At 46.4% G+C, this 27647-nt stretch overlaps 1 protein-coding gene across 1 annotated transcript in view; it reads left to right on the top strand.

Annotated features, from left to right (window-relative positions):
- ARFGEF2 (ARF guanine nucleotide exchange factor 2) overlaps positions 1 to 27647 on the top strand; it is a 548111-nt gene that overhangs the window by 231942 nt on the left and 288522 nt on the right. Inside the window, exon 13 of the mRNA XM_086932618.1 lies at positions 9431 to 9539. Within this exon, the coding sequence (XP_086788744.1) occupies positions 9431 to 9539 (109 nt within the window). The remainder of the gene's footprint in view (positions 1 to 9430; positions 9540 to 27647) is intronic.

Below are 27647 nucleotides of genomic sequence, written 5' to 3' on the forward strand. Positions count from 1 at the left end.
CCAACTTAACTTAAGCTACTTACTTACTTCCCCTTCTCACGTGTTAGGCTTAGGTCAGGCACACTGGGGTAGGCTTAGTTAGAAGCACCAGTTGAGTGTGTTAGCCTAATGTATATATGACTGTATATATGTTTTATTACTTTAAACCATTGTATGGCTAAGAAACCATATCAATGCTTTAACAGTTCTATTTCGCAATACTTATCTTACTGTACGTACTTTTTATAATAACAGTTATTGCAATTGTGGCAATACATTTCTCTTGTACGAGAAGAAAGACTGTTCAATAAATGTTAACCCTTTATTGATAAACGCCCGTCTCTCTATTCTCTACATACTGTGAAAGTAAACTGCACTAGACTGACTGAGTGAAATCTATGTCTATTGTTTCACACGACCCTAGAGATCGACTCTTGATCTGAGGAGCAAAGTTGTCATGTTGCACGGTTGTTGGAAAACTGAATCCCTTCTTGTCTGTGCCAAGGAAGCTGATCACTTCCTATGCAGAGAAGAAAGTTTCCAGTGACCTCTGAGCTAGTTGGTAACACAACCCAATTAAGTTTAGCATAGTCAGTGGAGGCCTGGAATATCCGCAGTTCCACGTCGATACTACTGTTTATGTTATTCCAATGCGCAGGGCCTAGTGGGAAACTAGGAACTACACTACAGATTGAGAGCTCAAAGAAGAGTGCAATTGACACAGCTTTTTTTTTTATAAACGATTGATTTGAGTTGGGTATGCATGAAATGTATCTGATTACATATGCTTTATTTAACAGTTAAACTTTTTTGCATCAATATTAATCGTTGGATTTGTGAGGACAAATCTAGTTTGGGCAGGTTGCAGCTCCCTTAGAGGTGTCAGCTACATCATTAAACAGACCAAGAAGCAAAGTCCTTCTTAGTTTCATCACAAATATTATTAATATCTGAGCCTTAATGATAAATAAATGAACTCTCATGAGTGGATTCGCTTATGCTTCAAGATAGTCTGCAGGAGGGCACTTGCTTCTTCAGTGCAGTTGTAATTACTTAGTTTGCACCCTGACTTTTTTTCTGATTGGACTTTTTTGTGAGTCGAATTGTTGGTGAGTCAATTGAGTTGTCTAGATGGGGCTCAATCATTTGAGACAGACCGCTAATCTCAATGTTTAGATTAGCTGCATGATGAAAAGCTCCACTAAAGGTAAGGTAGAGAGTTATTGTAGTAACCTCTGAAGAGTATTAAGGCCTAGGAGGACTTTGGTGTAATGAGAGGCTATTTAATGTGCCCTCTTAGCCAGTATTAATTAATTTATTGTGTACTACTAAATGCGGATTTCTTACTTTCGAATATTCCCCAGGTGCCAGACTGGATCCAGAGACTTTAGTAGAGCTGCTTCCATGTTCCTCTGGGTGGTATTGTGTGAATCCAAGCTGGCTCCACAATGCCCCAGAAGTGATGGTGCGGAGCCACTTTTTAAGTGCCACCACTGTGCCCTGATGTTAGTTCCTTTCGTTCTGCTTCTTCAAACACTGATCCAGAACTTCGCTCTTAAATTTGTTGGTGTGCAGACAACTTCCAGACTGTTTTACTTTGTGCTAGGGAACGATGTTCACGCTGAAAATGAAAGGATACAAGCTGTATTGCAATAGCAGAAAGCAGATATCAGTCACAGAGCCACACAAACTATGTGTTTGGTGCCTGCGCTCAGGACACAACTCTAAATCATGAGATAAGTGTGCCCTCTCACACCAGAAGGCTTTTCAAACCAGAGATGTAAAACTGTTTGTTACTGAACACAAGAAGTTGTGGCTTTCTCGTAGATCTGTCTCCACTTCACAGGCCTGGACTCGATACTACGGCTGCTCCTGTGATCGTTCTGCTTCCTTTTTTTAGTTCGCTAGTAAAGCGAAGTTCAAAGTCCAGAGGTAAGCATAAAAAAGTAAAGCAGGACTCGACCCATCCCACCACTCTTGACTGCAAGGAGAAAGCACAAGGGCATCAGGATGTAAGTCTCAGTCCATTGTGATCACGACCACTGAAACAATTCCTCAGTTATTCCCCACACACCCCCCATTCCCTTGGCCATTATTGAACCTGCAGTAGATTGAAGCCTTCAAAAAGGACATGCTGCAAGTTTACTGTGCACTTCCAGGATCCTCTGGAGTCCTTTTGAGCCCCACGGACCCACTGGGATCTCCAGTTGGTTTACAAGCAGCAGATCCTGTACTGATGCCTTTGGTTCACTTTGGACCTTTACCATGCGCGTACTGATTTTGGTACACAGATCCATTACTGCCATACACTCTACACTGGTTCATGTCACCAGGATTCTTGTTGCGACACCCATATCCTGATCAGCTCGAGCTCAAACAGTGTTGCTCTATGAGATTAAAAAGATGCAACAAGTTGTCATGCACCCTGACTCTAATCCTGTGCCTCTGCTGGGTTGCAGTTAGCAACCGAGGCTTCACTATTCTCTTTTTGGCTCCGATTGTCATCCTGTGACAGAGCAGGGTGCAACTCGGAACATTGATGATAATGGTGAAAAGGATGGCTCACTCTTTCCTTGTTATACTGATGAAGTCTTATAGTTTGACTTACAGAACTTGACTTGCACATTTGGCCATCAATGAAAAAGAGTGCCTCATTTGCAGTGGTGAGTTCTCTTGCGATGTACAGGCTTCACTAATGGGCATGCTCTTTTATGGGTTTCTCCTCTTTGGTCATAGGATGCAGTCTCCATTTTAGAACGCTTTAAAGAGAGCAGAGCGAAAGCATGTTCCTTGGTTCCTTTGCCCCACTAAACAATTTCTGCACTAGTTCTGGAAGTTTAAGGGGCAATTCCAGAACTAATACTTCTGTAGACAGTCCAGTCTTTTCACAGCTGACATACGAATCTGGCAGGCAATATGCAGGCCAGCAGGGGCACAATTCTTCCAGTTCATCTGCCCCTCCTGCAGCAGCTAACAAACCACTTTAATTTGCCTTATAGGGGCACATGCCCAGTCTGTGGGAGACAGGATCCAGCACCTCTTCCTGGTTGCTGATCCATCGCGTCTGACAGAAGAATCTTGCAAATTGTTCTAAATGACTGTCCTGCCTTTTCTCTCCTTACTGCCCCATATCTTTCAGACAGTAGTAAATATTTTGCAATCGCATATTTCTGTCCTGCCACAAGAGGTGTGCCTGTTGCTCTCCTCTCATAGAGAGGGTAACTGACTTTGGAAAAAGAGGATGTTGATATTCTTACTATTTCCTCATCCAGAAAAAGGACAGGAACCTCAGGCTCACTTTGTACCTCTATTAATGTAGGTTACCACCTTTCTGCAGAAGGAAAAAATGTAAATGCTCATATCCTCAGATCCTATTTATGGTGGACAGGAACAACTAAATGGTGTCTTCGGACTTGGGCAGGATGCGTATATTCATACAGCCATCCTGTTGTTTCACAGATGGGTGTGGGGCATTTTCAGTTTCCCTTTCGACTTCATCTTTGCCCCTCGGGTGTTCACAAAAGTGAGGTGTGGTCTCTACCCATCTTGAGAGGTCAGAAGTTGCTCTATTCCCCTACCGCAACAACCAGCTGGTGAAGGTGGACTTACCAATCAGTCCGGGATGATGATTAACCTTTTGACATAGTTTGTTTTCACCATAAATGAGTCGAAGTCCCAACTGATTCTTTCTCAGATGCTTCTGTTTATTTGGATGATCCTAGACATTGTGGTGTTAAAGATTTTGCTTCCTCAGCAATAGGTACAGGACATTTGGGCTATGATCTTGATGTCTCAGACTCATTCCTGAATCCCAGTGAGGGTTACTCTGAGGCCTTTGAACTTGTGCACCCTTTCTTGTTAACCACGCCTGGTGCTAGCTAGCGGTAGAATAGGACCGGAGGTCCCAGTGGGCCAGCATCGAGGCTGCCTTCCTGACACCATTCCTATCTCAGAGGAGGCATTTCAAGATCTGCAGTGTTCACTGACCAACTGTAGCTTGCCCTGCAAGAGCCCCTTCTCCCTTTTCCTATACCGAACTAACTGTGGTGATGGACACATCACAGCTGGGTTGAGGGATTCGCTTGGGAGGTGAAGATCAGAGGCCAGCTCCACATCAGTCTACTAAAGCTGCAAGCAATTTTTCTGTCCCTGAAGTGTTCACAGCTGTCCATAACAAGGAGGCTGGTGCAGATTGTTACTGACGCCACCACTGCAATGTGGTACTACAAACAAGCAGGGTGAAGTAGGGCCTTGGGTCCTACGGCATAAGACTTTAGATCTCTGATGGTGGCTGGAGCTCTAAGGTATCTGTCTGGACACCAACTACTTGGAAGAGCTGATGAACTGAGCAGAGGTAAATTGAGTGGCATCTACATCCTAAAGTAGCACAGGACATTTTCAATCATTGGGAGGATACCTGGTTAAATCTTTTCAACATCATTGAGAATTCAAAACCTCAACAATTTTGATTGTCTGAGTTTCCGCAATAAAAGTAGTTCAGAGAGCTTTCCAGCTGGGAACAATAGACACCTGTACGCCTTCCTAGTGCTTCCTCTGCTACCCAGAGTTCATAAAAAGATCAAGACCGACCAGGCCCAAGTCATCTTGGTGACCCTGGATTGCACCAAAAGAGTGTGCTACCCAGATCACCTTAGCATGTGTATCTGTTATCTGATCAAGCTATTGCCTAGCGGATGATCTTCTGTCACAGCAACAGAACAACTTACACCTTCACACATAGAGATTGAGTGGCAGCAGTGGACTGCATTCAATTTGCTGCCTGACATGTTGGATTCTTACTGCTAGATGCCCCTCCTTAAAATCCATATATATCAGATGCTGGTACAAATTTGTGACTTGGTACAGTGTCTGGGACAGAGATCCCTTTACAGGCAAAGCTGTTCAACGTCCTTTCGTTTGTTTTCGCTCTAGATTATCAGCAAGGCCTTGCAGTTATTGGTTATTTTTCAGCCCATTTGACCTTTCTGTGAGTACCGGACCATCTTTCCTTTTTAATTTCAACTTTTATGTTGAGATTTAGTATAGGCTCATTACACATGTTCTCTTCAAGCCATTTCCGATTTCACAGTGACACCCTAACTTGATCTTGACATACCTTATGTGTATAACCTTCAAGCCTATGCATGGCCTCTGACTCCGTGCCTAATTTGTGCAGGTGCTTTCAGGTGCTGAGCACCAGTACCTATTTCTCAGGACTGGGTCTATTGAATTTTTCTCCCATGCACAGACAGCACTGTGCACAGGCCATTAAAAAGCTGCAGCCTTGAGCGATGCTTGTGCAGCTGTACGTTCAGATTTGGTGCATGCTGCTAGTTTGATTGCTTTGGCATGCACCAGTGCCTGGTCTTCAGAGTGGGGTAAGGGCAGGAGTGTTGTGTTATGTGCAGTATAAACTGCACGAACGATGAACTGGGAGCATAATTTCAGCTGCGCTAGTAGCAGTCTGCGCTTTCCAGTGTATCCAAAGCTGCAAGGTTAGGTGAGTTGTGTGTGCGTTATTTTACACACAACTGTTATCCTACAGGTGACAGAATAGTGCTTAGCCGTGGGACACCATCGATAAATTCCAGCACAGTGGCACCCGCAGGAAACTGCCCAGTAGCTGCCTGCCTCATGAGCCCAGACAAGACCTTGCAGCGTAATAACAAAATACGGGAAGCAGCTGAGGGTGGTCCGAAAGTGAAAACATTTCTTCCTGCCAGTCAGTGTATTAGTACCACGCTCCGACCTGTCCCAGTACCATCTTGTCTCTATCACACCGTTCCTCTCTCTTCTGCAATGGGCACCGTTGCAGCCACAAGCACCTTAAAGAAAATCTTCTATCCCTGCCACTGTGACTGTCCCCTACCGCAACCTCTGACCGTGCCCCTCTCTCCACAGTGGCCTTCTCCCACTATCCCAGTGCCCCTTTCTCCACAGTGCCTTTTTTCACCTGTATCTCGGTGCCCCTCTGCTTGCAGTCCCCTTCTGTACCACAATGCCCCTCCCTGCAACAACACTCTCTCACTACTGATACAGTACCCCTTGGCTCCCTCCCTCACCCTCAGAGCACCCCTCCCCACCATTGCTTCGTAATAAAGCATGCACTGGGCCCTGAGTATCCATACTTTGAGTTTGCACGTGAGACCGCAAAGCCCTTCTCAGTCTTGGCCACTCGAACCAGGAGGCTTTCCCAATTACCCCCTAACCAGAGAGAGGATACACAGGAAATTTCTCAATTTTGACCTGGGGAAAAAAAGCATTGATTCAAAATGTGCTATCAGAGGGGCTAGGCTGTGTTGGGCGCTCTGTACATTCCCCCCCCCAACCCTACCCCCCACAAGCCTGATGAGATCTATCACCCCTCACCTCCAAAGACCCACTTCCCGTAAACCTGTGCTGCATACTTACAGCCTTATGTCCCTGTTGGAGATAGATCAGAGTTTTGTCTAGATGTAGTTTTGACTGTAGCACAGAGGGGTAATGTAGAACATGTACCATGCAGATGACAGAACTATATTTATGTGGATAGCTCAGTGGGTTTCAGTTTTTTGTCACAGACGTCCTTTTGTTACTCGCTGATAATAAATTACAATCCTCATATAGCACAGGCCGCAGTCTCAGTTGAATTTTGTGCTTAATAAGTTAAAAAGTATGTGTGGAAGCCTGTCTGAATGGAGTTGAATGTCTGACTTCATTTAAAAATTGGTGGCAGTGGGATTTTGCGATTTATAGTCTGATCATGTAATAGAACTATTTGTTTGAAGATTGTGAATGTGGTTCTCCATCAAGGCGTAATCCCAATGGTATAACTGACACTTTATTATGTTTTATCAGGAATTACCATTGTGACATAACAAAACATCTTTTTATGGCATAAAACTTAACACTGCTGTACATTGATGAGACAGGCCAAGAATGATACACTCCTGTCACCTCTCAACTTTACATAATTAATGACTGTATATTTAATAAAGCAGAGGTGTACTCTATGCTTGCTCTATCTCAGTATCTGCTTTTCTTCCTTCCCTTCACACCTCACTCCTTCACTTCTCTCCAATCTTACTTCACTTTTTGCCCTACATCTGTGTTTTCTCTTAATCGTCACTTCCCCTCATTAAATGCTTTGCATTGTTCACCTTTCCCTTCCACTCTACTCTCACACTCCCCACTGTCCGCGTTTCTTCCCTTGCCTTTCTCCTTTCTCCACTTTTCACTTTTCCTTCTCATCTTTTCACTTTTCCTTCTCATCATGTTCCACTCCAATCTTGCAGTCCCAATCTCTGCATTCCACATTTCTCTTCACATTGTCTACTGCATCTACTTTGCCTTTAGACCTCTCCTCCTCCCTCACTCTTTAATTTTTTCTTCTTGCACATATGTTTATATCTACTCCAGGAATGTGTGTTCTATCTCAGGGTCATAAGTTGAAATCTTGGTGTGGCCACTCAGTCTTTCATCTTTAGATAAAATTAGTGCAATTGAGCTGGATAACAACATTTTTAATTTGGTGTCAAGGCCTCCTCTAGTGAATATGTGCTTTACAAACTTACATGGTGTGTTTCTCCCTCTATCCCTTCATTTCTTCCTTTCACATTCTTTTCTTATTTCCTCCTTCTTTCATCCATTACTCATTTATTTCCTTACTCCAGTCCTCCTCTTCCTGCCTGCATTTGTTGCTGCCTTCTTTAATGTATTCCTTCCTTAATTCTTTTCTTTCTTTTAAACAGCGCAGTGCAAGCACATTTTCTTTTGTTTGCAAAGCTGCCTCAAGTCCTCAAATGACCTTTCTCTAATTTGAGTTCACTTTTAAGTTTTTCATAGGCTTCCAATATGTTATGTTATGTTATATTGATGTGTATAGTGCACTAATCACCCAGGAGGGTATCCAGGGATTTGGGCAGGTGTATATGTGTGAGGTGCCTGAGTTGCTTTTGTGACAAACGAGCCCTTCATCTTTTTGGGGAACTCAATAAGGGAGGAGGTGACTTTGATGTGTTGAGACTTGTGGATGTTGGTGGAGCCAATAAAGGGAAGTGGGTGGGGCCACTGGAGGGAGTGGGCAGAGCTGGGTAAGTGGGTGTGGCCTCGTTAAAGACTGTGAGCACCTGCACCTCATATTTTACAATTTAAGCACTGCTCTGACTGCAACTCCGAACCTTGAAGGCTGTCTTTCTTATTGTGATGGCGACAGCTCATCACATGAGTGAACTGCAGGCATTGTTGGTTCAACAACCTTACGCCATGTTTTTGTTCTGGACAAATTGGTGCTAGAAACTCAGGATGTCTTTTTACCAAACGTTGTAACTCCTTTCCATGTTGGGCATTCGATTATTCTGCCAGCATTCTTTTTTCCTCCTCACCCCTCGTGAGAGGCGGAGAGGCTCCATCAGTTGGACCCTAAAATGGCTTTCAGCTTTTACATGCCTTGTACCAAGGATCATCAACTGGACATTTTGGTGAGGTTTTCTGGAGCAAAGAAAGGAAAAGATGTGCAGACGAGAATGACTCTTGTGAAGAAGAAAATTTTCTGCATTGAGATCTGCTCTGAAATACCCAAAAAGCAGCTCCAGAAGATCTGAGAGCCCATTCCACCAGGACAGAGGCAACTACAACTGCATTGGTGTGAGTGATGCCTATTGTAGATATTGCCAGGCTGCAACGTGGGCATAGTCGCAAAGGTTCAATAAGCCAGGTCTGGCGTGAAGGACAACTTGCTCACTTTGCTGTGCCGAGCTTTTTGGTTTGAGTCCATTCCACAGACCCTTCCCTTGGGGAGACACTGCTTTGGTATGTATTGTAAGGTGTTTTAACCTTCAATTAGCAGTATCCATCAGAAGAGCTTGTTCGTTATCTTATGTAACATTCTTTCTTGTATGAACTCTATCTAACTCCATTCTGTGTAGTGAGCTTGTTATTACATCTAAAAAGGGCCCATGTTTTTTTTTCTGCACACTGTAGCAGCAATATTTTACTTTACACATCTGAGGGCAAGGAATAGAAGCAGACATCCGTGTGCAAGAGGGCTGCTAATATCCAAGTCTGCTCCATCACTTCTAGGGTGGTCTGGAGCAAGCTTGAAACTACACAATACCACCTAGCGACTAGCACTGCTACAAAAATCTCCTGATCAAGTCTGGAGTTCCGGGTGTATTCTAAGGGGAGGAATCTATGGTTAGATAGAGTATTGACTGGAAAGAGCTCTGCTGCAGGTAAGTAACTTTTTCATTTTGACGAGGCTTCCAGTTGGAGGACAAAAGTGTATAAAAAATCTAAGACAGTAGCCAGAGTGTTTGACACCTGGTATTAGTTTGTCTTGTCATATTTTTGAATGAACACACAACTATTGTGTACAATGTGTAAATTGGTCATAACCAGCCAATTAAAAACTCTTGAGTTCATAGAAGCTGTCAAGTATTAGATCTTTATTTGTGCGTTCTTTTTTCTTTAGGAATTAAGTCTGCGAAAGAAAGGCCTGGAATGTTTAGTCTCAATTTTAAAGTGCATGGTGGAGTGGAGCAAGGACTTGTATGTGAACCCCAACCATCAAACCAGTCTTGGTAAGAATCTATTATTTTTGTTCCTTTTACATCTAGTATGACAGTGTATGAAGTATGTTCGCAGGCCAATGACAAAGTGACACGTCATTCTCGTTTATCATTCATATCGGCCACATGTACTAATGACCATGACCAGTCTATTGCCATCTATATTTAAAAGATTACCCTTCTTCCATATGTCCTTTCTACTTTTCTTTGTCCTTCACAATCTCTCCCTCAAACCGAGGGGATACAAATACATGATGGTTTGCTCTTGAGAATCTATCTGTTCTCTCGCTATACCAGTACATTTATCAACTTGGTCCACATAACCAGATTTGCTTTTTTGTATGCTCTTATCTCCCTCATATGCCATTCTTGGGCTATGACCCTTTCTGATGTATCTTTAATCCAGGTTGGTACAGTTGGTGCTTTGGTGGAAAATCATTGTATTGCTAGCCTTCTTTTTGCCAATAATAGCAATAGCACTGTAAACTTGCATTTAAACAGTTTTTTACTTGGTCTTGAGGATTATACCCACTTTACACCTTTTGATCATATCATCTATATTCATGCACATCATAGGTTGTAGCACCCAAATAATCTGCCACAAAACTACACCTCCAGCTTGTATGCAAAACCTTTGGCAGGTGTATGATCTGCTTGGAAATCTCCCATTCATTCACAGAAGGGTGCAATTGGTGCGATGCAGAAAATACAAATGAGTTAGCTTAAACCTAGCATTGCTATCGATTTCCTGCACCTGTGCACACACATTATTCTGTTTGTTATCTTTCAGATGCTCCTGTAGGTCCTCTTCCCACCTATGTCTTGCCCTCAAGGAGGTCTTTTTTTCCCCCTGTCCTTCTCTATGGCTACGTGGTCGCATGACCAGTCTCTCAAGTGACCGTGTCTCCAATAACAGATCTAGTGAGTGGGAGGTCGTTGGTCACTGGGAGAGTCCAGCCATATCTCCTTAACCATCTTTGTCAGTTTAGTGAATTGTAGAAACTTTGCCGAATCTATCCAAAAAGCTCCTTTCTCTTTAGACATATCAGCACCTTCCCAGGGACTAAGTCACCAGAGACTTAAAATATCATTCTCACCACCGGGATATGGACATTATCTGTCAGAATGGTAGTAGCCAAACAAAGGACCTCAAAATGGTGTGGGTTCTCATGACTCTATTGATTGTTACACCTCATTTGGCAACCACCTGCAACACCAAGTGTGGATAGCTCTTAGGCTGATATCTTCTTATCATTCACACCAGAAGTTGTTCTCCTTCCGGCACAGCCGCAAGAAGCCATTTCTCATAGTTTTTCCCTCTTGGTACATAGTATTTAGGCAACAGGGAAAAAGCACTTTTTAGCAATAGCTATGCTGCCCATACCAGATATTCGGGAGTGTATTCCATAATTGAATTGATGATCTTGAATTATTCAATACTTTTCCCGTATTGTAAGAGTGGTTTTCGATGGTATGCGTTATTTGAATCCTCAAGAACCCCATCTAGTTTCTGCTGCTGGTCTACTCTCGGAAGCTCATCCAGGTTATTTCCAACGAGGCGTACCTGGAGGAATAGAACGGTCATGTTTTGGTAACTATAACCTGATGCACCCGCAAGAATCTGCAAGTCAGACAACAATTCAGGAATAGAGATCTGTGGCTGTTGCAGATGCAGTAATGTATCCTCAGCGCACATTTACACAGTGTGTATTACATCTCCTATTTTAATCCCCCAATCTTACAGTTTAACACCCAGAGTGAAAAGAAGAGGGTGGAAGGGACAACCCTGCCCGGTCCCTCTCTCTAAACCCTTCGTAACTGCTCACCTGAGCGGATCAATATCATGGGTTCACAGTATTACAGTTTTATCCAAAGGTTGGACCGAAACCAATGGAAAGCGTATGCATGATAGGCAGCATATATTCATAGTCTAGCATGTCAAATGCTTCCTCAATATGAATCCCCAACAGAACTCGCTCCATCTCAATATAGAAATATTAATTTTCAGCTTATGAATCAAGTATTGAGAATGTATTGAACTTGTAGCCTTTGTAGCAAACTACCCAGCTATTGTCAAATACACCTGCTGGCCATTGTTCGTTGCCCGGTTTGGTTCTTAATAAATGTCCTTGTATTTGTATGAAAAGTAAGATAATTAAAATATTGTTGTACATCACTTTACTTGATATTGCCTCATCTTGCAGTTTAGTAACTGTGCACTGTAATCTAGTTTGTAACACAAAAAGTGGAGGGGGCTGCATGCACGCAGCTGCACAGCCCACAACATCATCATCCACTGTCATATGCTGTGAAATAGAGGGCTAGATCCTCAAGGTGATTGTTGCCCCTATGGTTGAACCCAAGTGTCACAAGTAATGAATCCCAGTGCTAAAAAATATATTGTGCTTCCAGAGTTGATTTTGAACGCCCAACATATGTTGAAGGATGGAGAGTCTCCACCTGAGATACTGCATTTGCTTAACAATGATCAAACAATACTCTTACAAATGTAAAAAGGAGTTTAGTTGACATGCACCCTGTTTATCTTCAGCTTGCATGCCCAAGATCAGTTGCAGAGCTAATACCAGAGGTGTTTAGGTCTTTGGATCCTTGAGTCAACAACAAAAATGTAATGTAGTATCTCTTGAGACCTGGGCACTAAGAAAGGAAGTATGTCCAATTGTACTTTGTTTTGACAGTTCAAATCGGTTTTCACAGAAATGAGAATGGTACACACAGAATGCTTTATAGTCAGAGACCCCTTCCCCGTGCAAAGTTCTTATGAGAAGAAACAATAAAAACAATTTAACATATTCCCAACCTCCAGCCCTCCCCTTACGCCCCCCTTACTCACTCTTTGTAAGTGTGCTCTGGGTAATCCAAACCTTTAAATCTCTAGCCCCGGCCTAAAGGCCCCTGCCACTTTGAGAATGTCATCTTCGCTGGCAGTCAGGTGCAACAGTCGTATTTGGGTCAAGTTAGTTCAATAATCTCTTTGGAGAGTAACGTGATGTATGGGACCCACAAATCCTGGTAGGTCTCTCGATTGTGGGACGTTGCCGAGGTCAATTTCTCCATGCCCAAAAGGCGCCATATTCTATGTACCCAGGTTGTATGAGTGGGGACTTTGGTTGTGTCTCATTGGTAGAGTATCGCTTGGAGCGCTGCACTTAATGCTAGAACAATTTGTCAACCCATGCAACATTTCAAGGGAAAGATCAGAGGCTTTGGGAGTCCTAGGATAATGTACGACCAGAAGCGCATATCAAAATGGGTGCCAATTGATGCAAAATTTGTGTAAAAAGAAAATTGCCAGGTATGTCATCAGGAGACCACTGCAGCTTGCACCACCCATTGCTCCAGCCAGCGCCGCCAGTGACAGAATCAACACAACCACTAACCATCACACTCTACAAGAGTGACAATACAGACTATTCCAGACCCCCAACGCTACGAGGATGGCTTCGACATCATGTATTAGTCATTTTTAATGTCTACTGAATTAATAAACAGTTGTTGTGTTAATCTCTCATTGACATGAAGAAAGCTGTGGGGTCAGGGAATAGGTCCAGGATGACCAATATGGTTGTCCGCGGTGAAGGGAAGGATGTCTGGCCTTTTCAAGTGGCCACTTTTATCCCAGGCCGAGCCTGAGGCCCAGGTGACAACTGAGGAGTATAGGCCCCAGGCTTTTTGTTTCTGGTGTAACCACAGTATTTTCCAGAGATGGTCCCTAGCTGTTGCATGGTCCAAAAAGCACCAGTGCTTCTTGGTTTCCTGATGATTCCACTCCACTAGGAAGCGGAGCTCTGCCACCTGATAGTTGTGGGCAAGGTTGAGAATCCTCAAGACCCCCTTTACCGCAGATCGGTGGATCTGGTTGCGGTGCATGCATGGGCGCTTCTTTCCCAGACAACTCGGCCTGGAGCGATTTGATTACTCTTGTGGGAGGGGTAAATGGGAAGACCTTGAACATAAATAGGACCCTGGGAAGAGTAGTGTTTTTTAGAGCCATTATTCTCCCCAGCCAGGAAAGACACTAGTGTCTCAATTGGGCAAGGTCTGCCTTAATATGGCTGAGTAAGGTACAATAGTTGATTATTACCATGTTGATGATTGTGGAAGCAATCTGTACACCGAGGTATGTGATGCAAGAGTCCGCTCTTGTCAGAGGGAAACAGGGCGCTAACTGCTCCTTTTGAGGGGGTACAACAGAAAGATGTAGGACCTATGACTTTTGGAGATTGATGGGAAAGCCCAACACTTTTCAAAATTGCTTCATCTCTTCTAAGAAAGCCAGTAGTAAATGCAAATGGTCATCAAGTGCTACGAGGACATAATCTGCGTATGACCTTATGGTGTGTACACACTCTGTTAACATGCTCCATTAACATGGAAGCCCTGGCTTCCTGTGCCAGGGGTTCCATGTATAGGGCTAACAGAGGAGCAGCAGGCATTTCCATTGCATCCCTCTTCGCATGGAAAAGGGGGCCAAGAGCATTTTGTTGACCCACACTCCAACTCTAGAGTCACTGTAGCTTCTCAGTATCCAATCGCTGAATCTACTTCTGAAGCCAAAATGGCCCCAGCTCGCGTCCATATATGGCCAGGACTCTGTCAAATGCTTTTTTCTGTATCAATGGCAAAGAGCATTACCTCACACCATGATTGCTTGGCTTAATCAATGAGGTGGAGAATTATTTTAGCATTATCATTGCGCTGTTGGTGGGGGGTAAACATGCACTGGTCATGGCCCTCCAACACCGGCATGAGGGAGTCAAGATGGACTGCTAATATGCCAGTGAAGAGTTTGGCCTCCAGATTTATAAGTGAAATGGGGAGGGAAGAACTACTGAGAAACATGTCTTTCCCGGGTTTGAGAATCATCTAAATCATAGGCATTCAACAATCAGCAGGGTAGTGTACCATTTTCTGCAAGCGAATTAAAGGGTCTGGTGAGGATTGGGATAATGACCTGGCAGAAGGTTTTATAAAACGGGATGGATAAACCGCTAGGGCTGGCAGACTTAAGCAGTTTCAATAATGCCATTGCTGACATGACTTCCTCAATTTGGATGGGTTTGTCTAGGGAGTCAGCCTGTTGTGAGGTTACTCAGGGAGCGTGCGTGCCATGAAGGTATTATGTGGGAGTCTGCATCTTGTAGGTCATCTGCCGCTTGTAGTTCAACTACCTCATATAGAAAGAAGTAAAAGTCTTTGTATGTTGACGCTATACAGGCGTCATGTATGACCTCAGAACTGTCACGAGAGCACTGATTCTATCAGCGCAATACTTGTTGCGAAGTCTGTTGGAAAGAAGCCTGCCACATTTATCACCCCTACGTAAAACTTGTGTTGTAGGCGAAGAAGCGTAGATTTTCCTGTCTAAATCTAGGCTGCGTAACTGAGTCCATGCTTATCGGCGCCAAATCCTTGTTACCCAGTTTGCTTGTGGAAGTTCTCTAATTCTGGCACTAGGTTCTCTAGTCCCCGCTCTTGTCTTTTCACATTTTGGTTTCGGCGGTGGAGGAAGCAATAAGCTCCCCTCTCACAACAGCCTTCAGCGTCTCACGTAGAGTGGCTATGGACGTGTCCTCTGTTTCACTGATTGTCATGAAATCGGAAATGGTTTGTGTGAGTTTGTGAACCGTGTCCGCCCAGTGAAGCAATCGGTCTCCTAATCTCCATGGGTTGTTCACCCGCTTTGAGGCCTCGACTTGCAGGGTGAGGGCAAGGAGGTTGGGGAGGAGGGATGATCGGACAGGGCTCCAAGTTCAGTATCAATCTCTGTGATTCTAGACTGTATAGTTGGTGCGCCCAGGAAGGAGTCAATATAGGCATAGGTTTTGTGTGTAGGAGAGTAGTATGTGTAATGTCTAGTGTGTGAATGGGTCATCTTCCACCCGTCTCCCAGCTCCACCTCTTGAATACACTACCTCGCCATAGCATCCCTCAACCACCGGTGAGAGCCCCGGCTTGTACATAGCGAAGTTGTGATCTATCGAGGTCCTTATTCATCATGAGGGTGGGGTACCACCCCTTCCCCCCCACCAGTATAGCTTGGTCGGGGGATTTTAAGGTCTCCAATACCGCCTGCTTCTCCACTGTTTCAGTGGAGAAGTGTGGCTCAATGGTTAGAGTGGCAGACCCTGATGCAGAGGTCTAGCCCGGGACCAGGGTTCAGTTCCCCGCCTCGGCGGGTCTTGGTCTCAAAAATTCCACGGACCTGATAATTCTCGCCTCAGTGCCTTTTCCAATCATGGAGTCCCACTGTGCAACTCTGGGCAATAGCTTGCTTAATCTCCACAATGCCCCCCACAACGCTAAGGATGCCTGGCCTCCACCTTGACGCCTCACAGGGAAAGCCAAGAAGGGTTCCACAGCGGTATTCGTACAAGCGCCTTGCGAACCTTGCGGGTGAGTAGTGCGCTTACAAGTATCAATTTACATTTTACAAATTACTCCTGATTGTCATTTGAGATGTAGTAGTAAGCGGAAGCCCCCCTATTTGGATGCGGTACGCTAGCAGTCTGCCTCTTACTTTGGTTACTTGCTACCCAGTAGGCCCCCTGAAAGAGCGAGAGAAAAGGATGGCCACTCCCCCTGTCTACGTTGGGTTAGAGGAGAAATATTGATGTTGGTAACAGCAGGTTTTTAACCTGCAGATGTGTTTCCTGATGGAGGCAGATGCCCCCACTGTCTCTCCCCTCCCCTTGTTTATATTCTAAGAAGGACAATATGGCCCTCCACTTTATGGCAGAGTATCTTCAAGTCAGCTTGGGTGAGGATGGGTGTATTCTGCGGACATCCCCACGGTATGGGCTCGAGTGATGATGCAGCGCATATAAAAGGGGGGGGAGCCTGAGCCCACCAGTGTGTCTTCCAATGGTAGACTGAGTACTGTCCCATGCCGACCCTCAACAAAAATGTCAACAATTAGATAACAGTAGTTCAGCAAACACCGTTGACTGCCAAGGTGGTCCCCTGGTTAACATTCAATGATGTATCGCCGTATCTCCAACATCGTGCCCCGCTTTAGCGCAAGAAGCAAGACCCCAGCCGAAGCATCAAGGCCCTCGGAAACAGTGTCAGAGCGAAACCCAGACTTAGCATGTGTCTTGACTATCCGGGCCCCCTGTTAGCTATTAAGTACTGCCTGCCTTTCAAGAGCCATGGTATAAGGATCTGTGCGCAGGACCTAAGGCAATTTTGTGACCCAAAGCCATTGGCGCTGTCGCCAACTAATTGGTCTTGTGGGCCCACTGTGGGGAACCCACCCCCAATCCCCTGCTCCGTCTGGGGTGTTCAGGAGTAGGTGCAAATCTGCCAGTGTTTTTATTTGATGCAGTGTGTGGTCCCAGTGGAATATGAGGCAGAACAGGTGGTCACAGTTGTACAAGTCCTCTTTATTTCTGAGCTGCTCCGTGACGGGTCGAAAGTCTCTGCGTTTTTGGAGTGTCAGGCCAGAAAGGTATTGGAATAATGCAGTTTTGTGGCCCCCAAATGGGATAAGGTGAGCATCTCTCGCTTTGTGCGGAATATTTTCTTTGAGTTCAAAGTCGTTGACACAGGCAATGATGTCTGGCAGATGCCCCCCCTCCATTACCTGCCCAGCCCACCCTGTTGAACCTTTCCAACTGTATGCTGGTCTCACCACTGTGTCTAGGATCTGGCTGAAGAGGGCCAGAAAATAGTCCATTATGTGTACGCCCTTTGTTCCAGTGCCAAGTGCAGATCTCTGGATTCTTTGTGTGGGCCTGTCGGTTCACTTCCTGTTCTTGTATGTGCTCAAGCTCCTTCCCTGATGGTGCTTTGTTATCCTCAAATATGGAAACTCTGTTCCCTACCTCTGTTAGGTCATGTTTGACATCCCTCAGGTTCTGCAAGACCTGTTTTTTCACTGACTAAATGTTGTTGCATAATGAAGCAAAGAGAGCTTCCGTGAATGTCCTCATCAGTGGAGCCTCCTCGTCACACCTTTCTGGGATGCCAGAAGAACTTGTGAGCATGCCCTTAAGAGTGCAGTCTTTCTTGCCCTGTGCCACTGCCATGTTGGGCTGTCACTTTCACCACCAACCAGACTCAGCCCACTACGGCCTTCTTTGTAGAGGCAGTCCTTTGAGTTCGGGACACCCGTAACCCGGGTGATACACCTGCTCGAGTCTCCGCAAGCTCAGCACTCGCTTTGTGGGACCTACCAAGGGGGTCCTGAGCCAGCTTTGTGACTTGTGCCATTGTGTGCTTTGCCAATGTGGGCCTTATCAGCTCAGAGGAGCGGAAGAAGTGGGGGCGTGCTAGGCCCTCCATCCGTGCCCTCTGCAGCGTGGGTCTAGTCCGATGACATCATGCGATCAAGCTGCCAGGCCACAACACAGAACGCTCCCACTCCAAAAAGGCAGTTCCCATGGGCCTGGCAGTTCCTGCTGATTCGGCAGCCCCATGGGAAATGCTGCATGAGACAGGCCGGATCCTGCACTGGCAGGAGGTTGCTGTGTCCGGATGCTAGGCCCAGTGTATTGCCCACAACCGGACAGCAGCACAGTGTTCAGGCTGAGTACAAAAAAATGTAAATTGATACTCACCTGCTAGGGTCTCAAGGCGCTTGTACGAATACCGCTGTGGAACCCATCCTGGCTTTCCCTGTGAGGCGTCCACTCCTGGGCACCCCCAAGGTGGAGGCCAGGCACCCTTAGCGTTGTGGGGGCCGTTGTGGAGACTAAGCAAGCTATTGCCCAGAGTTACAGAGTGGGACTCCATGATTGGAATAGGCACTGAGGCGAGAATTATCAGGTCAGTGGAATTTTGAGCCCAAGACCCGCCGAGGCGGGGAATTGAACCCTGGTCCCGGGCTAGACCTCTGCATCAGGGACTGCCGCTGTAATCATTGAGCCACACCGCAGGTCGTTCACTGTGCTGCAATACCGACCTCCATCGTCAGGAAGGTTTACGTCTGCCGTGCTGCCAAAGCTCCTGGTGGATGGGCCCTTCTGTTCACCTCGGGAGGGACAACCCACTTCTCTAGCTAGCGATGGTGTCTCCAAGTCTAGATGCGGTCCGAGGGGAAGCTGATAGGTAACACGGCGCGGGTTGCTGATTAGGAACATTGTTTTCCACCGAGGCAATACCGCCCCCCTAAGAGACCATGATGTGCTATTAAGCGCCAACAAAAGTTCACCATTGAACTATACATTCGCCTTAAAAGTCAAGCGTATGTATGTAGAACCACGTGTGTACCGAATAGGGACAACGTTAATCACTGTAAATATATGTTGCACTAATAAATTCCTAACTTTAGGTTTTTTAGGAGTGGTACAATACAGGGCTGGTCCCTGTATGGTCCTGAAGAAACGCTGGGGGTAGCGTGAAACATGTTGACCAAATACTGAACCCAACTACATTATTGGTTGGTACACAGTATAACCCCATTTTTAACATACTGGTCTAGGAGCAGAATAAAACATTGAGGCCCACTAGCACAGTATTTTTAAACACACACACACCCATCCACTCCACTTCACATTCCTTACACCACACATAGTCCTTCACTACTCAGTGCTCCTACGTAGCTCGCAAGTCGTAGCACGCCCCTTTTCGTAGAGAACTGGGAGGACCCCGATGATGAAGCATGTCACCGTGAGGAAACTCCGGTGAGTGAGGGGACTATAAGAAAGACATTTTTTCTTTCTTGTTGGGCTACACTTAAGATAGTATCTGGAAGTTAGCCACCACACAAGACAGGTCCCTGAACCCAGATATTGGGCTCTTTTTTGCTACATTATTTAGGAGGATGACCTGTTCTTAAGTACCTCCTTCTCCCCCTTTCTTTGTACATGTCTCCAAGTCTGGCCCAGGCACACCATGCTGCATTCACAATCTTGGACTGTGCGTTTGGAAGTGTCTTGTCCTCCAGAATGGCTTCCTGGGGTTTTGGGTCCGGCAGCGTATACTGTAAGATGGGGCAGGATACGAGTGGAGCGGAGTAGAGCATCCCTCATGGCCGCCATCTTGACCACGCCACCCTTGTTTTTATTTATGAAGTATTAATCCATTGAGCCACAAAAATTGGAAATAAATACATATATTTTGTTATAGAGGATTTATTCCTCAGGTGAACATCCAAAATGAAATGCTGTAAACCTTCATTGTGGCGGTGTTTATTTTTGTGAATTTAGTAACTTCCAAATACATGTAGTTTTGGATGGCTGGAGGCCATACTCAGATGAGCGGTTGTACAAAGTTAATATCATATACTCCTTAACCTAAACAACGTATTCTAGTAAAATACATGTGGGTCTCCACCACTTACTCCCACTGCTCACATCATCTGGACAGTGTCCTACATTTCAGCTAGACATTGCAGAAGGCGAAAGGGGGACTAAAAATAACATTGTCCCCTGTAAGAAGAAAATAAAACACAGTAATTAAATACTTCTTTTGAGAAGATCCTGATGCTGTAACATATATAGACAGTATCGGGGCCTAAGGATGGAAGACCCAAACCGTTTAGGCTGAGACTGCCTTTCAGGAACTCCTACCAGAATTGATGCTTCTCAATAATAAACAAGACTGTTTCATTCAGTGAGTAGCAGACCGTTGCATTCAGGAAGCAGACTTTTCCATTAATCCCAGCAAGGTGGAACACTCCTTCCCACTGTCAAAGCAAATGATTGATAGCATTATCCATTGTTAATGTCAACAAAATCTTCTTGAAGTACCTTGTGAGAACATGGAGGCTTGTTCCCTAAGAATAACCTTGAAGATCATATCTTTAATTTATCCAGGACATTTTATATCTAAATTATCTAATATATCTATCAGCTAACAAAATTCTGGAAAAACTAGAATTCTGCTGAAGCTTCATAGCAACCTGCTATATTCATATCCTTCCACATTCTAAAATGAGTTTCACAAACCATACCATGCATAGCAGGAGAGTCCCAAAGCAGCTGGGGTACTGGGCCATAATAAATCCTCTCCTCTCATGGTTGATCAAAATAAGAGAAAAAATTCTGATTTAGAAACTTTTGGGGGTCAGAGATAAAAAAATATATATATCAGATGGAGGAGGACTGGATGCTCCTCACTATAATTTCAGAAATTTGGAAGCAGGATAATCCCATTTGCCCTCTAGTAGTGCCATAAACTTTCCCTAGAAGGTTCCATCAGCTTCTTTTAGTAATTGTGCATTATTCTTTACTTGGGTAGGTTAATCAATTCTAAAACTGTGTATATATTGTTTTTTCAATGTCTCTTAGCTTACCTTCTAACAAATTTATCAGAAGCCTTGACGCACCAGTATTTTCTTTTACATTATCCCCACCTTTATTGTTTTTTGTTGGATATAATAGGATTTGAAATGGTTTGTGTTCTTTGTAATGTCAAAGAAAAAGTTTGGGTCATGCGCTGTTTACAAGCACGCATAAATAAATAGTGAATATTGTGGCTTTTGTGACTATGTTGACATATTGTATATATGTAGATCCAGCTTCCAGGAAGATATAGTAATGGTGCACCTTCTTGTCAGCTTGAGTGTAAAAGGCAAATCACTGCGGTAGCAGTTTCGAGAAGCTAGCCATGTGCAAATTTCATGCACTTGAAGCCTGACCAGTCTTCATTACCCAGCAGAGGGTATTGTACAGCTAATTATATTTCTGACCTGCAGCCAGGTTCAGAAAGAGATGGAAGCTGCTCATTCCCGCCTGGGAAAGTTATGCATGTTGCTTCCTTGTAACACATGTTTTGGATACCTGGCAGACATTACCTAGTCAACCAGTGCCGGCCTTTTTCCATAGTAACAGGGACCAGATGCTGGACATGCCATCCCATGTTGCCACTCCCACTTAAATTGAATCCAGAAGCATAATAAACTGATCAAGAACCAGGATATTGTAGGAAAGTGCCCCTTTTTGACTTGGTTTCCTCCACTTTTGGAAAGGGGCGACCACTCGGTCCCCCCGAACGTATGGCAGAGTGCCTCGATCCCCCCGGGAAGCCATTTTGGGCGGGAGGCGCGTCTCGGCTGGTATGCCCGAAGCGGCGTAGCCGGGGCGCGCTTTTTCCCGCCCTAGAGTGGGCTGGCCTAGACACTGACGCGGCTGGCCACGCCCTCGGGGCAGGCAGGGGCGGGTTTACGCCCGCCCTGAAGATGGATAAAAAGGGACGCAAGACCAGAAGACATCCTCTTGTTCCTGTGCTCTGAAGCTGCACCTCCTCGCTGCACGTGAGCTCGAGACGGAATGAAGAGCCAATTTTGAGCGTTTTAATCGTTCTTGTTTGTTTTACAGTTACTTTGTTGGAGAATGCCGAAGAAGGTGGGAAAGCGCATGACTACTGACCAGATGCTGCGCGTTCTCATGAAGGAGATGTCCGAGCTAAAGAAGCGGGTGGACAAGAATGAGGAAGGGGGTCCAAAACGTCTTTTGGTGGGAGCAGCCCCGGGAGGGAAAAACAAGAGGCCCAGGAGGGGGGCAGCGGGTGAAGACATCCCGGGTCCCAGTGCCCCGCTCGAGGCTCCAACTCCCGTGCCGAAGGAGGGGAATCCAATTCCCGTTGTGGTCACCCCCGTGTCCGAGGATGATATGCCGCCCGAGCTGGCGGCACAATTGGCAGCGTGGTTGGGTAAAGGTAACGAGGGCGCCACGGCCGAGAAACGGGAAGCAGCCAAGGTGCCCGTGCCGGCTGCAGTAGGGGACAAGACACCAGGGACGATTGCGACCACAGAGGCAGCGTCAGGTGCAGGTAAGCGGCCATTGCCGATCGCGAGGGATGAGTCAACACCCTCTCGGAGAGAAAAGTTGGGGCAACATGTTCCTTTGGCAATTAAGGAAAAGATTTGGGCGGGGGAGTATGTGAACATTTTCTCACTGCTTGTTGATCATTATGAGGTAGAGCATGTGAAGAGTCAGAAGGATCTCATGCATCCGAGTGTTTGGCGCGCAAAAATGGCCGCCTTTAAAGTGAATGAGAATATCGGCAATTGGGGCAATGCTTGGGGAATCTTTACATCAATCTTGGGGGAACGTAGACCTGAGTTGCTTTCCGAGTTCCCAATCTATCAATCACGAATCATGGGGTACTCGACATCGCACCAGGGTAATCATTGGTTCTGTTACGATAATCTGTTCAGAAAGGAAAAGGAGCATATAAAAGTTTAACCTGGGATTGTTATGATTCCTTGACTTGGGATAAAATGAAGGAGTCAGGAATGTTGAAAATGCCGTTGGTGGGAAGTAATGTTGGCGAATCCTCCCGGCAATATGCGGGGACGCCCTTTCGATCAGGTACGGGTGCCGACGATTACTCGAAACCTGCCGGCAATACCGGAAAAAGGGGTTTCTGCTTTAATTACAACAGAGGTAAATGTACTAGACCCCAGGGATCGTGTAAATTCAAACATGAATGTAGTGGTTGTGGGTCGTCCCATCCTGAGTCCTCGTGCAGAGCCAAAACGGGTGATAACGGGGGGAGAGGAGGTGCCAAACAGGTCTAATATAGTCCGAGGGGCGCCTTTACCTACCCCAATTGATACCCTGGCGATGATTCCCTGGCTCAGTGAATACCCGGATCGTACTTCTGCTGGGGTGCTGCGGAACGGTTTTTCGTATGGTTTCCGCATCCCGGTAGGGGACTTTCAGGGTGTGGAAAAGTGTAAAAATCAACTTTCCGTCCTGCAGCATACGACCGTAGTACAGGATAAGATCCGGAAAGAGGTGACTCGAGGTCGGGTCGCCGGCCCGTTTAGTTTACCCCCGGTCCAGAATTTTGTTTGTTCTCCCTTAGGGGTAGTCCCCAAGAAAGACCCCGGTGAGTTCCGACTGATTCATAATTTATCAGCTCCACAAGGTCTTTCCGTAAATGATGCAATCGATCCAGAAGTGTGTTCGGTGCGGTACGCATCCTTCGATGAGGCCGTAGCCATTTTAAATCGCCCGGGGCGCTGATGGCGAAGTCAGATATCGAGTCAGCGTTCCGATTGCTCCCGGTACACCCAGACGACCAGCGTCTCCTAGGATTCATGTTTCAGGGTTGTTATTACATGGATAGGTGTATGCCAATGGGGTGCTCTATATCCTGTGCTTATTTCGAGAAATTCAGTAGTTTTCTACAATGGGTCTTCACAAAGAAAACAGGTTTCCAAGATGTAATGCACTACCTTGATGATTTTCTGTTTCTTGGGGCAGCCGGGGATCTTGAATGTGCCCGGGCCTTGGCCGAATTTTGTGTGTTAATGAAACAGTTTGGTGTGCCATTGGCGCCGGGTAAAACAGTGGGTCCTACGACTTGCCTCGAGTTTCTGGGGATCGAGTTGGACTCCATTGAGGGGTGTTTCCGTTTGCCAGCTGAGAAGGTGTTGAAGTTCAGGGCTGCGCTGCAAGTGTGTATGAATGCATCAAAAGTTACGCTGCAACAATTACAGCAGTTGGTGGGACAGTTGAATTTTGCCCTGAGGGTAATACCAATGGCCCGCCCCTTTTCCCGTTCAATTGCCCAAGCGATGGTCGGCCTTAAAGAGTGCCACCATCGCACGAGACTATCGGCCGAGATCCGCCAGGACATGCGTATTTGGTTAGCATTTCTGGCGGACTTCAATGGTAGAATCGTCTGGAATGAACCAGCCGTGTCTTCTGAAGAGCTGGGGCTGTGGACAGATTCAGCAGGAAGCATAGGTTTTGGCGCCATTTTCGGCACGAAATGGTCGGCACAAAGATGGCCGACATGGTGGCATGAGAATGGTCTGACGAGTAATATTGCTTTCCTGGAACTGTTTCCCATCTTGGTGGCCTTGAGAACATGGCCCGATGGGTTCAAAGATCACTCTGTCATATTTTGGTCTGACAATATGACCGTGGTCGAGTGCATCAATAGTCAGGCAGCACGTTGTAAACTGATTTTGAGACTGCTTAAGGAAATTGTTTTACTATGTATGCAATTGAACGTGCTATTCAGAGCAAAACATGTCCCGGGGGTGATGAATCAGGCGGCTGACGCACTGTCTCGTTTTCAAATGCAGGCTTTTTCGGGTTTCCTCCCCTCAGCGGACCCAGAGCCGGCACCCTTTCCCGAAGCTCTCTGGTCTCTCGGTGCCCCGAACTTCGTCACCTCGTGGGAGAGAGTCTAGCACCAAGGACGAGGAAGGCATACGAAGGGGCGTTTCGGGCCTATTTAGCCTTTTTGGGGAGTGATAGAGAGCGACTTTGGGGTCACGAGGAATGGGTAGTGAATTTCCTGATGTCCTTACGTAGGGCTGGGAAATCGGTGGCTACGGCCCAGAGGCATCGTGCTGCCATTTCCTTTGTTGCCAGAGCACACGCTATCCAGGACCCAACAGCGTCTTTCGTTGTACAGAAAGCGCTACGTGGGTGGCAACGCCTTGAGGGTCGCAGAGTAGATGAAAGGCGCCCGATAGGTTTGGATAGATTGTCCCAGTTGTTGGCCACACTCCCGGCCACATGTTCATCTCAGTTTGAGGCGTTGCTGTTCCGAGCCGCTTTTACGCTAGCATTTCACGGAGCAATGCGGGTAAGCGAACTAGTTGCAAGGAACAAACTGGATGTGGCAGGGGGTTTGTGCCAGGAACACGTTCAGATCAGGGGAGAAACAATGACTGTCTCCTTTGTAAAATCCAAGACTGATCAAGATAGGATGGGTGACTGCGTCATCATACGCAGGATTCCTGGGTCCTCCATGTGTCCGGTACAGTGTTTAGAGGATTACCTAGCACGAAGGGTGGCATCATGGGGGGGGACTTTGTTAAGACACGCTGACGCCACCCCACTGACGAAATTTCAGTTTCAGCGGGTGCTTGCGATGTCGATTGCCGCTGCGGGCTTGAACCCGGGCGAATTTGGGACCCATTCCTTTCGGATAGGGGCTGCTACGGAAGCTACAGCCAGGGGTCTTAATGTTGAGCAAGTGAAACGAGTGGGGCGTTGGTCCTCCAATTGTTACAAAAGATACGTGCGGTTGCACATGTTGTGAAGCTGTAATAATGTACTCACGCTTCTTGTTTTTGTTTGGTTTTCAGTTACGCAAGCCTACGAGGCGGGGCGGACTATGCAGTCGACCCTACACCGGGCCAGCGGTCAGACATCACCGGCTGTGAAAAAGGAGGTGTGGGTCGTGGGCCACTCATACGTGAGGCGTGCCGCAGACGTATTCAAAGCAGGTGACATGATTCACGTAGCTGGGGAATACGGGTACAGGATGTCCTTCTACGGAAGGGGCGGTCTCTGTATTGACCAGTTTAAAACATTTTTCGAGGGTTTGTTAGGGCGGACAAGGTCACCGCCGTCTATAGTTATAGTGCATGTTGGGGGTAATGATTTGGTCACCATCGGTAGACGACTACTCCTGGAGGCAATGCTTTCCACCGTAAGTTGGTTGGCGAGGAGAGTTCCGGGGTGCACGATTGCATGGTCCCATTTGATTCCACGAAAGGTGTGGCGGGGGGCTATCTCTATTCCTGCTTTGAACCATTCTGTTAGAAAGCTTAACAATAAAGTGAGTAGGTTGTTCCGTTCCAGGGCATTGCATTCTATTTCTCATAGCTGTATTAATGATGACAGTATGTATTCGGGGGATGGTGTGCATTTGTCTTGGGTGGGGAATGAGTTACTCTTAGGAGACTTCTTAGCATGGTTAAAATCGTTGAAACATGACCTTTAGGTAGGAGTTGTGTGGGGGGTCCGGATAGCCGGTCAACTATCCGGCCTGTGGCGGTAAGGTCATGATCGGTGAGCACTAATTGGAAGATCCCTATGAGTGGGCGTCACCCAACACGGATGGGAGCGCTCGGGGGAGGTGGCCTTTGGCCCCTCAACGGGGAGGCGGTCCCTTCTAAGGATGGGTCGCCGAAAGAAGAGGAAAGGCGGTCAAGGCCCCTTCCTGTGTAGGAGGGGTTACAGCCCCCTCCTGGGGAATTTCCCGGGGCCAGTGACATCTGCGACGGCAGATGCGGTAAGTTGTGTGGGGTTGGGGGGAGGTCTACGATACCTTCTAGATACCTCACACGAGTCTTCGAACGACCTTTAACTGGCGTCGAGTTGATAAGTGCCCCCGTCAAGTCAAGGGAAATTGGTAGTAGTTGCACTTGAGTACGCCTCAGTGCTGTCGCCCCTCCAAGTGGGGGGGGTATGTCTGGTTAGGGATCTTGACACCGGTTACGACCTTGCCGTTGGCCCTTAAACGTTAGGATGTACAATTTCAATATTTCAAGTAAATGTTTTGTAGGATGATAGTTCGGCTAGGAGAACCTCTGTATTAGAGAATCTGTTAAGGTTAGCCAAACATCGCAATGTGGTATGAAATTGTACATTAATGTTTAAATGTTTATAATTTTTGTTTTAATAAATACGGCCGGGAGGGTCACTCCCTCCCACTTCCAAAAACTTCAAGAACTGTTTCCGGTTTCCCTCCTTTGGGGATTGTGTTGAGAGGGGGTGGCGGGTATCTCAGCCATATGGAAAGGGGCGACCACTCGGTCCCCCCGAACGTATGGCAGAGTGCCTCGATCCCCCCGGGAAGCCATTTTGGGCGGGAGGCGCGTCTCGGCTGGTATGCCCGAAGCGGCGTAGCCGGGGCGCGCTTTTTCCCGCCCTAGAGTGGGCTGGCCTAGACACTGACGCGGCTGGCCACGCCCTCGGGGCAGGCAGGGGCGGGTTTACGCCCGCCCTGAAGATGGATAAAAAGGGACGCAAGACCAGAAGACATCCTCTTGTTCCTGTGCTCTGAAGCTGCACCTCCTCGCTGCACGTGAGCTCGAGACGGAACGAAGAGCCAATTTTGACCCACCCACCAGCCCCTGAGGACAGCCAGTGGTTTTAATAAATTTGATCAATTATTCTATTTCATTTACAGGTTATTGTAGTGTTGTGTTGATGTTGAAATGCGTAATAAAGATTGGTCTAATTTTACAAGTTTGCGATTAAAGAACTTCGGATGTAAGGTCCATTTATAAACAGGTTTTTTCGGTCATACTGGCCAATGTAGTTTCGTTTAGTTAGCATTTGTCGTATTTATTTTGGTCGGGCGGTAAGGTCATGATCGGTGAGCACTAATTGGAAGATCCCTATGAGTGGGCGTCACCCAACACGGATGGGAGCGCTCGGGGGAGGTGGCCTT

The sequence above is a fragment of the Lissotriton vulgaris genome, chromosome 7 (assembly GCF_964263255.1).
Source record: "Lissotriton vulgaris chromosome 7, aLisVul1.2, whole genome shotgun sequence".
Classification (NCBI taxonomy): domain Eukaryota; kingdom Metazoa; phylum Chordata; class Amphibia; order Caudata; family Salamandridae; genus Lissotriton; species Lissotriton vulgaris.